At 38.6% G+C, this 18,045-nt stretch overlaps 1 protein-coding gene across 1 annotated transcript; it reads right to left on the minus strand.

Moving 5' to 3' along the window:
• Window positions 1-2,090: 2,090 nt before the first annotated feature.
• LOC122548052 (membrane cofactor protein-like) lies at window positions 2,091-16,564 on the minus strand (the record flags this gene model as incomplete). The annotated part of the gene is made up of 6 exons (XM_043686616.1): window positions 2,091-2,276; window positions 4,945-5,130; window positions 6,285-6,470; window positions 7,868-7,941; window positions 8,909-9,005; window positions 16,379-16,564. Coding segments are annotated over 6 exons (915 nt in total), but the record flags the coding sequence as incomplete, so codon positions are not given.
• Window positions 16,565-18,045: the final 1,481 nt, after the last annotated feature.

The following is an 18,045-nucleotide window of genomic DNA, read 5'->3' on the forward strand; positions in this document are numbered from 1 at the left end:
TGAGACAAGGTGGGGGGAGGGGAAATGAGGAAACTGGAGAAATCTGAGTTCATCCCTTGTGATTGGAGGGTGGTTAAGGTGAACCTCCTTCCACCTATCACATTCCCAACGCCCCTCCCCCAAGTCCCTTCTCCCTACCTTTTATCTTAGCCTGCTTGGCACACCCTCCTCATTCCTGAAGAAGAGCTTATGCCCGAAACGTCGATTCTCATTCTCCTTTGATGCTGGCTGACCTGCTGCTCTTTTCCAGCAACACATTTTTAAGCTCTGATCTCCAGCATCTGCAGTCCTCACTTTCCCTGAATGAGTTTGGACTTCACAAGTGTTCTTAATACAGGAAAGTGGAGAGTATTCCATCACTTCCTGATTTGTGTCTTGTGGAATAGGCTTTATAAATTCAGCAGGTGAGTTATTTCTAACAGAATCTCCGGCCTTTGACCTGTTCCTATTGCCACAGTTTTTGTATGACTGGTCCAGCTAACATTGTGGTCAACGATGATATGGAAGGATTCAGATATATATATCAAGGGCAGATGGTTAGATTCTCCCTTATTGGAGATGATTGTTGTCTGGCACATGTCTGGTATGAATCACAATTGCCACTTGTCAGCTCAGGCCTGAGCAGACTCCATGTTCTGCTGCGTGTGGATATAGATTGCTTCGGTAACTGAGGAGTTGCAAATGCTGCCAAACAATCTGCGATCATCAGCAAACATCCCCATTTTTGGCCTTATGATGGGGGGAAAAATCATTGATGCAGCAGCTGAAAATGGTTTCAACACATACAGGATTTTACTTTGCCCAGAGGTAGGAGGGGAAGTCAAGGTATGAAGGTCCATGGGCAACCTTCCAGACCTGCCAATAATTAAGGCCTTTAAGAGCCCTAATACAACATCAGGTAAGAAAAGTGGCTGCTTTCCCAATCAGGAAAACAGGACAGTCTGCCTAATGTGTTAGGGATGGGGTGTTGGTGAAGGCCTCCATTTGCCCCCATCTGGAAGCAATGGGAACAACACTGAGTGGTAAGGTCATGGTGGCAGAAAGCTTCACTATGACAGTACTTCTGAAGTCTTTTTCTCAATGATATCCACTATTCAATACCTCCCCAAAAGAACTTGCCAACATAGCTCTTTATGGCTGCATAGGCTGGGCCTCCAACAATGCTCTCCTGTTCCCAGAGACTGCTCTTTGTTTGGCCAGCAGCGTCTAGTGGGGTGTGACTTCAGTGACAAGGCTATTGATAGGCTGAGAAGCTCATCAGCCACTTAACTTCTGACTAATTGGAGCTTGATCCCACGGACTTTCATGTTGACGGTGGTAGTGGTAGTGGTGATGAGGGGGAGGTTAGACACCAGTGAAGTTGCCCATCCCCAAAAGTTTGTGATAACAGTCCTACAGGTTGATCATATAGTGATTAGTTAAATCATAAGTGGTACAGATTCACTTAGAAATAAAAATTTACAAGGGACCTTCTCCATATTTGGAGCTAATGAGGGAGCCTTCTGGAATATATATTCCTGAATTAAAAAGAGCATTGAACCACTTTATTCTCTTTAGTCATTCAATAATTATGAAGTACTCTGTCATTATTAAATGCAAATTGTGGAATTTGAAAGCATAAAGAAAGTTGCAAAATATGATCATTTGAGGAAGCAAAATCCAAACCCACATTGATGGGATAAGGGTATTGCTGGCCAGGCGAGAATTTATTACCCATTCTTTTAAGAGTCAACTACATTGCTATGGGACTGTAGTAACATGTAGTCCAGACCAAGTACAGATAGCAGTTTCCTTCCCTAAAAGATATTAATGAATCAGATGATGCTTTCTGACGATCAGCATTGGATTCATGATCATCATTAGACTCTTAATTACAGACTTTTATTGAATTTAAATTCCACTATCTGCCATTGCAGGATTCAAACCCAGTCCCCAGAACATTACTTAGGTCTCTGGATTAACAGTCCAGTGATAAATACAACTAGCCATCACTTCCCCTTAATTTACATATATTTAATACATTTAACCAATCTGAACAAAGTTCCACTCACCTTCTTTAATTCTATTAAGTTTAAAAGATGTTTACTCACATAGTTTGCATGTGGGTGATTCTGGAACAAATCTGCCGTTCTCATTGCATTCAATGATATTGTTGCCAACCATCACATAGCCTCTATTACAGGAGTAGGTGATTCTGTCCTGATATTTGTAAGTTGACCTGGGTGCTGATATTATATAACCATTGGCAATCGTTCTGGGCTGCTGACAATCGACAGCTGACAAAAGAACAATGCATGAATCACCTTTTCATTGCAGTTAGGTGTCAGGACAAGGCAACTATTCAGACTCTTATTCAGAAGTGGAATTCATTTGTGAAAATTTTCTGAAAAAAGCTTTGCGCTGTTAATGTCTTAATATATTGTTTGCCTCACTCTTCCTCATTGAACTAGTGGGGTAATATTATCCACAAACATTAGATTAGCTTAAATGTACATGCTGATACCTTCTGCTTGATTTTGCCAACACATCCTACAACCACTTATATGAGGTCAGTCTATAAATCTGTCAGATTGCCATGAAAACCTAATTGGCCCACAGAGATATTTAAGAAAGAAAACTTATCACTGATATGTTCTCTGGCTTGGATGTTACTCCAATCTCACACCAATATTATCACTTTTGAAACGCACTTGAAGATGGTTTAGCCAGTCTCTTATTTTACCAAAATACTGTTGTTTAAGAGACAGTTCACAACCACTTTCCCAGGAAAATTAATACTCATTACCATTTGTGAATTTCATAATTTTATTGAGGAGTAATAAAAGGAAAGATGATATTAATTGCACCATTAATTTCTTAACCAGTGCTAATTTGGTTTAGCTGCTAGCAGTCCCGGGTTAAAGGGTGATCAGTTCAAATTTCATTCCAGAACGAAAATGCATCATTTTGGCTGATATCCAATGCAATACTGAGGGAATGTTGTCTAAACAGAGGTGTCATGCCATTCAATAAGACATTAGATTCTATTCTTATTCAGTGGGTTTAACGGTTCTATATGTCCCAGGCATTTTCCTTCTGTCTTTTAAAGTACTAATGATTGATAAGTTCTTTGAGGAAGTTGTTTGACAACAGTTATAATCTAACAGCTGTAATTTGAAACTAAACCATCTTGTGTCTGAATATTACAGACAATTAGAACATCAACATTCTGAACCAAGAACAGATCATGCTGTCAATTGTACCTTTAATAACAAGCAGGAAAACTGTAACAACAGAAATATTACTAACAGTGGGTGGCACGGTGGCACAGTGGTTAGCACTGCTGCCTCACAGCGCCAGAGACCCGGGTTCAATTCCCGCCTCAGGCGACTGACTGTGTGGAGTTTGCACGTTCTCCCCGTGTCTGCGTGGGTTTCCTCCGAGTGCTCCGGTTTCCTCCCACAGTCCAAAGATGTGCAGGTCAGGTGAATTGGCCATGCTAAATTGCCCGTAGTGTTAGGTAAGGGGTAAATGTAGGGGTATTGGTGGGTTGCGCTTCGGCGGGTCGGTGTGGACTTGTTGGGCCGAAGGGCCTGTTTCCACACTGTAAGTAATCTAATCTAATCTAAACTTTAGGTAAATGGAACTTTAGGTAACTCTGGTAAATGGAAACTGGAAGATTTAGTCAATTTTCTTTCAAACCTATTCACAACATTATATTGAGAAGCAAAATATCTAACTTCCCATGTGATAAATCTTTACTTTTGTCAGCATTTTCTGCAAATACAAAAAAATGGGCATAATCTAAGGAGTAGTTAAGTTTGGTTTTTCCAAAATATTAGTGAAATGCAATTCTGTCTGGAAATATAGGTATAGTTTGTTGCAATATTTTCAACAGATCACTCAAGGTAGTTCAAGGGTCACAGACGCAACTTTCAAACATGACAGGCACTGAGACTGGATGTTAGAATGTGAGAAACAGAGAGAGGTAGAGTCCATGTCAGGTAGTGCTGTTTTCAACTGTATTACCGGGAAAGCCAGTGAACTATACAGGTTCTGTTAAGGAATTGAGGGAAAGGTTGGACAGCATGCTGGCTCAGTAGTTGGCACAACATCACGGAGCCAGGTTCGATTCTAGCCTCAGGTGATTGTCTGTGTGGCATTTGCATATTCTCTTTGAATCCGTGTGGATTTCCACTGGGTGCTCAGGTTTTGTGCCATAATGCAACAATGTATAGATTGTGTGGATTGGTCATGCTAAATTGCCCCATAGTGTCCATTTCATCTTATCTATGCCCCTCATAATTTTATAAACCTCCATAAAGTCACCCTGCAATCTCCTGCGCACCAGTGAAAATAGTGCCAATCTATCCAGTATCTCCTTATAATTCAAGCCCTTCAGTCCTGGCAACATCCTGTAGGGATTCTATGATTCCTAGAGATGTTGGATAGTTTTGTGGAGTTTATGATAAGGGAAATTCTGGAAGGTGTGGACGCTAAAAAACACATGAGGAACAAATACTTTAGGCTAACTGAGATTGGACATTGAAACATCCATAGGCAGCATTTGTGCCATGCAGCTGAGCAAGATTACCACTCAGTGAAATCCCCAGGTGTTGTTCCAGCTTGGAAAAGCTAGATATTGGTGAAAAACTGAAGCTATGAATAAACACTGGAGTGGAGTTGCTGCAGTGGATTTTGGAAGTGGTATACATTGTTACCATTGTATGCTGATAGATGAGCAAGTGGTAGCAGATGGGGTGCTGAACAAGAGTGGGTTTTTTTCTGGATTGTCAAGTAACTTCTGAAAACTAGGTATAATTTTAAAGGGTGAAATAAACAAATCTTCAAGATGGTTTGGTAAACTGAGAAAAAGTCCAAACCAACTTTCAGGTGAATCATAAATTCGAACAAAGCATTACTCACACTCTGTGATTCTATTAAGTGTAAAAGCTGTTTACTCACATTTTATGCACCTGGGTGGTGATGGTATATACTCGTTATTTTCACGACATTCAATGGTTTTGCTGCCAACCATGGTATAACCTTCAGAACAGGCATAGGTGACCCCCTTCTGATACTTGAAAGGTGGTCTCCATCCTGTTACGATACGACCATTTCTAATCTTTGGGGGAGGTTGACATTCAACAACTGGCAAAAAAAAACAATGCCTGTGTCACCACTTGATAATTCATTGTGATTATTGTTTTTATTAGAAAAGTTGTGAAAAGTTGCAGCAGACATTCTTTGTGTTGTGAATGCTTTGATGCATCATCAGACCTATTACTGGAATTCTTTGACAACATTACAAGCACGGTGGATGTCAGTGAACGAGCAGATATGTTGTATATGGATTTTCAGAAGACATTTGACAAGATACTGCACAAACAGCTACTGTGTACAATAAAAGTGCATGGTATTACAGATAATGTACCGCATGGATAAAAGATGATTAACTAATAGAAAGCAAAGAGTGGGGATAAATGGGTGTTTTTTTCTGGTTGCCAATCATTGGCTAGTGCTGTGCCTGAGCAACTAGTGCTTGACCGTAATTGTTTACAATTTACATAGGTAATTTAGCGTTGGACATCATGTGCAGTTTTGTCAAAGTTCGCAGATGACACTAAAATGACTGATAGAACAAAGTGTGTAGAGGGATATAGATTGGTTAAGTGAGTGGCAAGGGTCTGGCAGATGGAATACAATGTTAGTTTATGTGAAGTCCTCCATTTTTGTAGGAATAACAGGAAAATTGACTGTTACTTAAATGGTGAAAAATTGTATCACAAAAAGTTGGTTTGCAGGTGCAGCAGGTAACTAAGGCAAATGAAATATAGTCCTTCATTGTGAGAGGGATGGACTTTAAAAATAGAAACATTATGTGGCAGCTGTATGTGATGTTGGTGAGGCCACGTCTGGACAACAATGTACAGTATTGGTCTCCTTACTTGAGAAATTGTTCCAATATAGCAGCATTCCATAAACACAACCTTGGCAAAGGCAAATTCAGCAAAACAGATACCTTCACTTGCGATCTTCTCTAGTCCAGCAGAAAGGAAAAACCAAAAGCTTGAATCTATTTGCAAATACAGGACTCAAGCTTTTTGCAGCATTGAGTGTACAGAGAGCCGGCAGAGCAGGATCCACTCAGCCGAGAGTTATTATCAAGTGAATGAAGTCTCAGCTCAAAATACTGCTGATGCCCAACTCCACTACAACTGATGAAAGCCAGTTATGAACCATTAATCCTGCATCTGAAGCATAGCACAACTCAGTGTTGTGGGCAGAGTATCAAATAACTGTACCTTTACATGTTGGAGGATCTTTGTCCCACTTTCCGGTCTCTGTACAGACAAGATCACTTGCACCAATCAATGAGTATTGATCACGGCAAGAAAACGTTGCTACCATTCCAATTTCCCAGTGCTCATTGTTTGGTGGTTTCGGAGTTTCCCCATTCGGAATAGGTGGAAGATCATCACATGTGCCAGCTGGGGAAAAATGATATTCAGTTATTGCTCTTAACAGACTGTCAAATCAGAAGCTTCAGGGAATAAAATTCATTTAGTTCAGCAACAACATGCAGGCGTACCAATAGGCAGCACAGAGCAAGAGGTATTATCTTTTATTCTTCCCTTCCCTCACATCACTGCACAAAGACACAATCTCCTGATGTCATTCCTGCAGGCTTAAAAATCACACAACAGTAGGTTATAGTCCAACAGGTTTATTTGGAAGTACAAGCTTTCAGAACGCTGCTCCTTCATCAAGTAGTTGTTACCTGAGGAAGGAGCAACACTCCAAAGCTTGCACTTCCAAATAAACCTATTGTACTATAACCTGGTCTTGTGTGATTTTTAATTTTGTCCACCCCAGTCCAACACTAGCACCTCCACATCATTCCTTCATGGGAAAGACAGATGAAGAGAATGAGAGAAATAAAGATGGAAACAGAGAAATGAGATTATACAAACATAAATCTAGTGAGCCAATGCAGCAAAAGTATAACAGGACTAAAAGAGCAAAACATGTAATAACGTAAGGTTTTTAATGTAATAAGATGACGCAAGGTGCTTCACAGAAGTGTTACAAAACAGAATTTAACATGAGCAATACAAAAAGATATCAGGGAAAATGGTCAAAAGATTGGCTAGAGGTAGGTTTTAAGGAAACTCTCAATAAAGGAAACATGAGAACAGAGAGTTTGAGATGGAAAAGTCCAGGGCTTAAGGTCTTATAACTTAAAGAAACAACCAGCAAGAACGCAGTCATTAAAACTCAAGAGACTCAAGAAGTCAGATTGAGAGCATTGTAGTTATCTTGGAGGATTGTGAAACTGAAGGAGATGGCAGAGACTGGGAGGAGCAAGAACATGGAGAAATCTGAAAAAAAGGATGAGAATTTTAAAATTGAGGCATTCGTTGCTTAAATAGGAGCCAGTGTAGGTCAGTAAGCACAGCAGTGGTGGAACTACAGATCTTGATCCAAGTTAGTACAGGCAAGAGAATGCTGGGGTGACTTTAAGTCAATGAAATGAAAAGCAAAAAAACCCAGAATTTCCTCTTCACACTGGAGCCTATTTTCATCCTTCTTTTGTGTGATAAAGAGAGAGTAGCAGCACTAACATTTACCATCCATCTCCCAATTCTGATTTGCCCACCGATATTTTCAGTAGGATTTAGTCATAAACAGCCAGAGCTTTTGCAGGAATAGGACTCAGTGGCACAAGAGTTTCAAGATAGAAAAAGATGATATTGTTAGCTAGGACACATGGAACTACTATCAGGAAAAGGCAGAAAAATGAAGTGAACATTTCAGAACTTACAATTCAAATATTTGGTGTGAAGGGATAGCAAGGTATTCTGCATTATATGAAGCTCTAACTTACATTCACATCTGGGGATCTGACCATCCCAGCCGTTAGCAGTACACATCCGGTAGTTTCTACCAACCAACCTATATCTAGTAGTAGAAAAATAAGTCACATAAGAAAATAAAATTAAAATTATCGATAAAAATGAGCTGAAAAATAAATGAGAATCTGCCCATCAGAAAAAAACTTGATTATCGTTGATAAGACCATTAAAGCATCAACAGACAGTTCCTTTACATCAAAACAAAAACATATTTAGTGCTCTTGATGACCTCAGGGCATCACTGAGAATGATGCCCTTTTAAGTATAGTCACTTCTGCAAGTACAAAATATGGCAATCAATTTTCACTCAGCAAGTCCCCACAAAATCAAATGTAATAATGAAATTATGACTTTTTTATGTTGTTGAGGGATAACTAGTGACCAGAGTGACAGAGCTAAACACTGCACTTCGTCGAAATAATTGTTGGGACTTTTTAACATCCACCCGAGAAGACACATGAGGTCTTCATTAAATGTCTCATTCAAACTGTGACAGCTCTAATGGTCTAATTGGAGCAAGATCAGTTGATATTTGTACACACATGGCATAGCAAACAACATACAGCACTGCATTAGCTGAGGTGCTGAGTTAGTGGCTACATTTTTGTGGTGTGCTTCTGCTGAAATTTTTGAAGGAATGATATTGAAAGAATCCACTTATAATATAAAGAGAACATTTTGAGTAGCCAGCAATCACAACCTTTAGTGTTGAGCCTAGCATTTGTTTTATGGAGATTGATTACAGATTTAAATCTCATCTTTCTGCAATATTTTTAAGGGACATGTGACAGGAGTTTGGACACGCTCAAGAAGATTACAAAATGCCTCAAGATTCCCAATACTCTTAATGAAGCTTCTATTCAGAAATCTCATGGATGGATATCACTCAAAAATTGAAAATTAAGTTCCTTTCTGCTTAAATTGTACCATTTCATTCATCAGTTTACCACAGCATTAGAAAATAAACATCCAATTAAATGAACTTCACTCAGCAATTTGTCACAAGCACTCACCCTTTTTCGCAATAAAAAATAACTTTACTTCCCAGTGTTGAAGATGTTCCCTTATAATATCCGTTCAGAATTTCACCTGGATTACCACAGCTTCGGGCTACATATACAATAAAAATCAGAACAGGTAGTGATGTCACAGGTCACAAAGATCTCAATAGTTTTTCAATGTACTTCAAAGAAATTTAACATTAATTTCAAGATTTACATTTACATTTCCAGAATATTGGGTTCATCTAGTTTTGGGGTTCATTTTTCAAAGTTTAGCAAAAAATACAAAAGATTCACTTCAAATCTGCAATACCAAAGTAAGTTGAACTCTCCAATCTCAGAGGAATTTTAATGATGGTGCACTGTGGCAACAAACAACTTCACTCTGAAAACTGTCGGAGGATGAAGATAGCGGAAATGCTTGCCAAAAGTTTCGAAGTGTTCTTAGATATGGAGAAGCTGGGGATTCTGGGACAGTGCAAAGCTGATGACTTTATTCAAGAAAGAGTATAACAGCATACTTAGTAACCGCAGGCCATTCATTTTAACAGCAGCGGTGGGCAGGGTTTTAGAAAGAATAAAATCACATAAAGGTCTAGCATGCAATTGAGGAGGATTTCAATTAATTAAGGAGTACCTTAAAAATTTTCATATTCTAAACTAATTAACATTTAATAAAGTAGCAGAGAAGGTGGATGAAGATAAAATGATGAATTTTGTTGATATGCATTTTAAACAAGATATTTGATGAAGTACCACATCAAAGATTGATCCACAAAACTGAGATATATACATCAGGAGAGTCAGTGTCAGCTTAAATAAGATATTGGCTTAAAAATAGAAAATGAGTTAGAGCAGAATTATTTTTTAGACTGGGAAGATCGTTAACAGTGCCATTGCTCAAGGGTCAATGCTAGAGCTACTAAAAACAAATGAACACAGGAGTAAAATTTCAAATCGGAGAGCAAATGGTAGATAAAAAGGATATGGTAAAATGCTGTTCCATAGGTTCTCTGTTTGGACTGCACTTACATAGCAAGGAATTGAGGGAACAAGATTAAATATGACAATGAAACCAAATTGGTGAAATTTGGCAGGAATTGTGAATGCAGAAGGAAGGAGATGGACTAGCAAAATGGGCAAGATTGAGTCAGAAAAAAAGCTTACTATGGAAAAATGTAAGTTAACATGCTTAGAAGAAAGAATATGGATGCAAATATACTTTATACAGTATGTTAATTGAAGGAAAGGACATTTTAATATACAGATGCAAAGCCACTAAATGTTAAAAAATGTTGTATTTCTGATCTAAACATTTAGAACAGGCAACAGAAAGAGTTAAAGTTCGATTAATGCAAGATTTTTGTTAAGTTGAGGAAGTGATTTGGAATGTAGAAGACTATGATGTACAACAAGTTTCCTCTGTAGCTTCATCTGTGTGTGCACACAAGAATCCCACATCCTCAGTCTCAATGGACAGAAAGGGACATAATAAAGGAAAACCTGCAATCAAACAGCTCATCTATTTTAAATCTGAAACAAAGTTTTGTACTGGGAAGTAGGACCTATTGTAATAGGGATACTTGTATCAATTTTTTGGAAAAGTATCTTCAACATTTTAATGTCTTTATTGAATTATTCCAGCTGCTTCACAAGACACCAACTCTAATCTGGTGTAATAGCAGGCAGATATGTCCAGAATGCTCAGAAAGAGACATTTAGAGTATAGTTTGAAAAACGCAGGGATGTGCAGTAAAGGAGCATCACCCAGCAGAGGAGATGAGACAATGCTAATCACTGGGGTCCAGATCTTCAGCACTGGGCAAAGCAGACCATCATGTTTGAGAGGCTAATAGTCAATGATTGCTATTATTCTGAACTAGTGCATTCATTGGTTGAGCAGGATAAATCAGCTATCTGAATCCTGTCTTTCTGGCTTACCTTGTGTGCTGACTGTTCTGTTGGATCTGTCTGGCTTTTACCTGAATTTTTAGCACAATCTGCCAGTGTCAAGCGATAAGCAAGAGTAATTAAATATTTTCATAGACAGAGTAAATTCAACATCACTAGATAAACATAACAAACAGACAGTTATGTGAAATGTGTAGAATGGGCTCCTAGAGACAGGAACAGAATTAGATGCTTGTGTGGAGAACATGGTGGAGTTACCTATAGTAACATATTGTGTGATAGAATAAAAGCATAGACATGTATTGTATTCTATAGCAAAATAATATAACAAAGTGTAGCCATATATCAAATATTGAAATGGGCTTTATACATACAGCCTTTATGGGATTTAACTGTATTCCTATGAAAGTTCAGTCTAGGCTTGATTGAGGAGACCCTGTCTTATCAGCAATGGTGCACTGTCTGAAATGCGGTTGAATAAAATACATTGTGAAGACCAAAGGATAATTGACAAGGTATTCTGGTAATTATGGGGAGATCATGAGTTGGTCCAGAGCTGTCCATAAAGTGATCACACAGTCACACGACCATTCTAATATGGTGTGATTGTAATCAATTAATAATGCAATTGGTTTGTAACAGCCAAAGGTAGGCTAAGAGCAAACGTATAAAAAGTGAATGTTTTCCTTTGTTCACTGGACTGCCCAGAGGCTTTCTCCCCACTGGTGTAAAACAATAAAATTCTATAATGCTGAAAGTGGACCTGGAGGTTGTGTGATTCATTTAGCCATTCTGCCCCAACAATTTAGCATTGCGAGCAGGGGACGAAAAGGGTGAACTACCAACGAGCAAAGAGATCAGATTATATAAGTACGCTATTTTGACAGTAACCTGTAATCCCAGCTCATTTGGTGTCCAGTCAGGGTCTCATATCCTAACCTTCTTAGTACTACAGGGCAGTAGGTAGTGGAGAAGTAAGTGTCATGACTCCAAGATGGTCATGGGCCACTTTGTGTCACATCTTGATGAAAGAAATGAGACAAGGACCTCTTGGATGGATGGGTAAACTGGGATCCACTCCAAGCCATGTCTCAAGTGGGGTGGGGTCCTCTGAGATTTGCCCACTGACTAATCTATACACCTACAAAAAAAGAAAATGATAAGATGGTCAAAGTATTACCCGTTCTTGAACCAAGTCAAATATCCCCGCTTTCCCAAGTGAATGGCAGAGAAGAAATAGATTGGAAAAAGTCATAAAAGGTATTGCCTGGGTTCTTATATTCCAAGCCCACGTAGAACAAAGAAGATGAGCATTGGAATCAGGAAAGGTAAAATTCGAGTTCCAGGAATCTGAGGAGAGGGGACTACCTTGCTTCACCTCACTGGCAAACATAGGAAGGTGATGGATAATTAAAACAGAAATTCTTCAAGAAACGGGCATTTGTCACAGCCAAGATGTACAGAGGGAATTTCCCATTTTGGGACTTTATTATATTTGATGTTCTGAAATGTAAATCATTGGATGTAAAACTGTTTATACATCTCACATTCACTATGAGGAATGGATAAGCATGAAGTAAAAAACTGAGACTGGAAATAAGTGTAGGAGAAAGAGACAAGTTTTTGTTTTTGATAAAGCTAATAAATCTTTTCCATTTTGATGTGAATTCATCAAGTGTCAAAATCACTGAACTAAAAGTTAATCCTTTGTGGTCTTGTTTGTAAATATTTTCATTGTCTGTTATTTGCAGTCTTGTGTTTGACTTGCCTTGAGCTCAAGATTTGGAGATATTTTCAGTTTAGTTTAAATTTTGAGAATACATGGCATTACGAAAATGTGGTGTTTGTCTGTTTCAGTTTAGAATATGTAATAAGTTAATGTCCTTTTGAGAAACTATCAGTGATCATGTGAAAAGAAAAATCTGCAATGAAATGTTTATTTGAAATTAGTTTCTCAAAGGCTCTGTAAAAATTTACCTCTTTGTCAATAATTAGTCATATAGAAACAATTGAAGAAAGGAGAATCAAGTCAAATTACATAATTTATTTTCTCTTTCCTTAAAACACTGTACTATCAGTATTATATTTAGTTTCAGGAAAGAGTTCTGAATAAATGGTTAACTTCAGAATGTTTATGATTGAATTATCACTTCTGGAATTTTGCTTTCTGGCCAGAGTGAACTTCCCAATATTATTTTAACATACAGGTGAATGTTTAATTCAGGATGATAAGATTTGCTCATCAAAAATGTTCATTGATATAAACTGGTGTTCCAGAAGAGAAACCAAGGAAAGAAGTGTAATTTTCTTTGAAAAACATTATCCAGTAATATGTACTAAAATCTGGGAAAGCCAATGTCAAAGAAGCTTAGTAGAAAACAAAATGAGAATAATGTTTCTTCATGTAATTTGCAGTCAAATTTACATGAGAGCACTAAACTGATAGCTTTCCTTTGGTGATGTTTATTGTCTTTGCGTTTTCTTTTAAGAGAATTGAATTTGACAATCGAGCCACTACCTGTGGCATCGGGATCATACATTAGAGGTAAGTCAAATCTCATAGAACTTTGATAAGATCATTTGGGGATCAAAGTGGGGAAATGAAGACCCAGTAATGAATACTTGATGGTTTGGCCAAAGGGATAAATGAGAATATGGAAAGGTTCAGAGAAATTACAAAAGGCCTCATTACCCAGGGGATCAGACTGTGTTGAGATGGAAATCCATGCTAAAACAGTCAAGGATCTGATTGATAGGGAATGAGATGGTGTTGAAAAGGTTCAATAAGATGCGCACATGGGCTATGGATGGTAGACCAGACAAGACAAAAACTTCAACCTGATCCAAAGTGGAGAGATACCTGACTGAATTAAAAGCACACAGTTAGCACAACTAATCAAGTCTAAGGGGACACTGGATGAGTAACATGTTATAAGGGATCTCCCTTGTAGGGAGAAAGGGAAAGAAGACTGTCACCACATGCTGACACCCAGTGATTCAGGGAGACCTGCCCTAAAAATCATCCTTGCTTTTAAATATTTCAATCAATCAAGATATGGTTTGGAGACAGGGTGGTGGAGGTGGGTGGAATGGGAAATTATACAAATACAGGAGCTCACAGGGCCCTATTACTGCTTTACACTTCACCCTCCAGCTACTATAGGTCAGGCACAGATAATGCCATTTCAACAATTAGAATTGGAATTGCTCAAGATGTCCAATATGTTCCACAAACACTTCATGGACTAGCGAGGAAATAGAAACAATCCCTAATCCACACTTAGACAAAGAATAGGTCAGACAGTCAAGTTCTACAACAAGTTGCAAAAGAAATTACACATTTTTGAAAAGGATACAGAACAGTAAATACAAGAACAAAGATAGTTAAAAAAAAGGAAGGGGTATGGAATTGGGGAACAAACTTAAAAGTACACTCCGACAGTACAATAATATCATATCAAGTGGTAGAAGTACAACTACTATTGGCTCTTTCATGGGGAATAATGGCCTTTGGATAATATAGCAATAAGTTCAGTTAAAGGGCCTTTTTTCCTCGCTGACTCGAAATGAAACCGGAGTGGGGAAGATGTTATTAGGACTCCCCACAGCTGAGGCAGCATAAAGTGGCTGAAAATTGTTCTCAGTCGATTAAATATTGTTGGGGAAGATTTTTAGCTGAAGCTTGCATAGTCTGCTGTTTTACATCAAACAATAAGCGAGAGTAATAAGATGCATTCATACAGGGAGTAAATCCAAAGTCATTAGATAACGATAACACAGAAGGAATCCTATGAAAAGTATACAATGGGGTCTGTTACACAGAAACAGATTTAGATGCTTAGGTACATACTGTATGACATAATAAAAGCATAACTGTGTATTGTATTCTGTGACAAAGCAATATAACAAAGCCCACCTATCAAACATCAAAATCGGGTTTAAACAGATTGCCATTATGGTTTTATCTATATTCCTATGGAAGTTCAGTCTGAGACAGATTAACAAGACTCCCCTCCCTTTATCAGGATGGGAATACTGTCTGGAATGTGGTTCAATAAGATATATTGTGAAGACCCAAGGATACTTGATAAGGAGGTTGGTCAACAGCATGAGATCATGAGTCGGCCCAGAGCTGTCCATGAATTGATCATGCACCTACATGACTGATCTGATTTGGTCTGTATTTAATTAATTAAATAATATGATTGGTGTGTAACTGCCAATGGCAGGATGAAAGCAAATGTATAGAAAGTGTATATTTTTATTTGTTGAGTGGACTGCCCAGAGGCTTTCTCCCCACTGGGGTAAAACAATAAACTCTGTGATTTTGGAAGTGGACCTGGGTGTCAAGTGATTCATTTAGCCATTCTACCCCAACAAGCCATGATCTTATTGAATGGTGGAGCAGGCTCGAAGGGCTGAGTGCAGTATTTTGTTCTTTGGTCATATGTTCTTTGCTCCAAATACTAGATGAAGAAATAATTTGGGCTCAGCAGTATCACCATTTATCTATCCAGTACTTATCTGCCCTATCTTTTTTTAAATTCATTTGTGGGATGTGGATGTTACTGGCTGACCAGCATTTATTACACATCCCTGATTGCCCTTGAGAGGATGATGATGAGCTGCTTTTTTGAACAGCCGCAGTCCACCTGCTATAAGGTGACTCACAATGCCATTAGGTAAGGACTTCCAGGATTTTGACCCAGCGACACTGAAGGGATGGCAATATATTTACAAGTCAGGATGGTAAATGGCTTGGAAGGGAACTTGAAGGTGGTGGTGTTCCCATGTATCTGCTGCACTTGTCCTTCCAGATGGAAGTGGTCATATGTTTGGAAGGTGTTGTCTGAGGACCTTTGGTGAATTTCTGCAGATAGTACATACTGCTGCTACTGAGAGTTGGTGGTGGAGGGAGAGGATACTTGTGGAACATAGTGCCAATCAAGCAAGCTGCTTTGTCCTGGATGGTGTCAAGCTTTTTGAGTGTTGTTACAGCTGCACCCATCAAGGCAAGTGGACAGTATTCCATTACACTCCTGACTTGTGCCTTATAAATGATGAATAGGCTTTGGGGAGTTTGAAGTTGGGTTACTTGCCACGGCATTCCTAGCCTGTGACCTGTTCTTGTAGACACTGTGATTACGTAGGGAGTCCAGTTGAGTTTCTGGTCAAAGGTAACTTTCATGATGTTGGTAGTGAGGGAGACAGTGATGGTAACACTACTGGATGTTATGGGGAGGTAGTTAGATTATCTCTTATTAGGGATGGTCATAGCCTGGCATTTCTGTGGCGCAAATGTTTCTTTTGCCACATGTCAGCCCAAGCCTGGATATTGTCCAGATCTTGTTGCATTTGAACATGGACTGTTTCAGCATCTAAGGGATCACAAATGGTGCTGAACATTGTGCAATCATCTGTAAACATCTACACTCCTGAAATCGTCTCTCCTGACAAAAATGATTACAACATCAGGACACTGGACTGCTGCTTGAATCCATTGACTGTGGACCAGAAAGAGTAATGCTAGTAAACAATAAGGGTCTGGTGAGAAAACGTGTTATTACTTACGTTCACAAAGTATCAGTAGTGATGACCAAGTTGAATCGTCTTTACACTGAATAGATCGCGAAGGTCCTTTACCAACATAACCTGGATTACATTTGTAAACAACTCTGTCACCCACTTGTATTGGGGTCTGAGCGGTACGATGAAACCACACACCATTTTCTAACTTGGGAGGGTTTATACAGTTACCTTTAAATAAAACAGATCTTTGTAAGTTCATAGTAATGGTTTTCATACTTATATTGTAAGATTTGATATATATTAGTAGCAGAACCTGTGTAGAATTAGCCATGATGAATCTGAGAATATGCTGGCTTATAATTTGAAGGCTGGTGAGTGTGAAAGCTAGTACAGAAATGTTAAGCGCCTTTCTTTTATAAACATGAAAATGATATTTTGTAATTGGATTGGAATTATAATGTATAATATAGAAACAGTGTATCAAGTTCAGAAGAAAGAAGAATGCTTCATAGGAGTAGTTTTTGGACACTGATTTACAAAGAATCATAGGAACGTACAACACAGAAGGAGACCCCACAGGTTGCATCTTGCTGGCTCTTTGGAAGATCAAAATGGTTAATCCCACACCTTGGTTTTTGTTTTTAACCATTAAGTTCCTCACTGTCAAGTTGCTAACCAATCCACTTTTAAAATATTTATGGAATCAGACACAACTACTTTTCAAGTAGAGGGTTCCAGTTCTTGACAACTCTGAGAAGAAAGATTATCCTCATCTTTTCATTGAGAGTTTTTCCAAACAATTCTGAATTTACGACTTACACTCATTGTACAAAGGAATTTATTTTTAATTCATTCTATCCAAACCTCTCATCCTCTTGGAAATTTCTATCAAAAGTGTTTGCAGGATCTTGCTGTGTTTCCTATATTACTACTGCCCACACCATCACGAAAGCCTAATTCCCAACCATGGATTCCATTTACACTTCTCGTTGCCACGGAAAGGCTGCCAACATTATCAAAGATCCCTCCCATCCCAGTAATACTCTCTTCCAACCTCTTCTGTCAAGCAGAAGATACAGAAGCTTGAACACATGCACCAACTGGTTCAAGAACAACTCCTTCCCTGTTGTTGTCTGACTGCTGAACGAACCTCTCTAATTTCAATCTAATATTGACTTTGCTTTTGTGCACCTCCTGGGCAGCCATAACCTTGTATGCATCCCTCTGTCTAAGCACCCCATGAGCAGTATGTCCTTGTTTACTATGATCTGCTTGTACTGCTCACAAAACAAAACTTTTCACTGTACTTATGTACATATGACTACAATCAATGAAACCAAATATTTAGTGACTATTTTAATAGAGCTTTCATTCACCACAAAATGCTTTGAATTGCTGGTGATTATTGAAAGATGACATTTGGATGTGAGTCTCCTTTATTTTATAAATGTGGACATCTAATGTTAAAACTCACACAACACCAGATTGCAGCTGCGCTGTTCCAGCAACACATTTTCAGCTACAGTCTGACAGGTTTATTTGAAAGTACAAGTTTTAGGAGCGCTGCTCCTTCACAAAGTAGCTAGTAGAGCAGGATCATAGGACACAGAATTTATCGTAAAAGATCAATGTGTCATACAACTGATGCGGTGTATTGAACAAACCTCGATTGCTGTTAAGTTTTTAATTACTTAGAATGGGGATGTGAC

Source organism: Chiloscyllium plagiosum, unplaced genomic scaffold, assembly GCF_004010195.1.
Source record: "Chiloscyllium plagiosum isolate BGI_BamShark_2017 unplaced genomic scaffold, ASM401019v2 scaf_3614, whole genome shotgun sequence".
In the NCBI taxonomy this organism is placed as follows: domain Eukaryota; kingdom Metazoa; phylum Chordata; class Chondrichthyes; order Orectolobiformes; family Hemiscylliidae; genus Chiloscyllium; species Chiloscyllium plagiosum.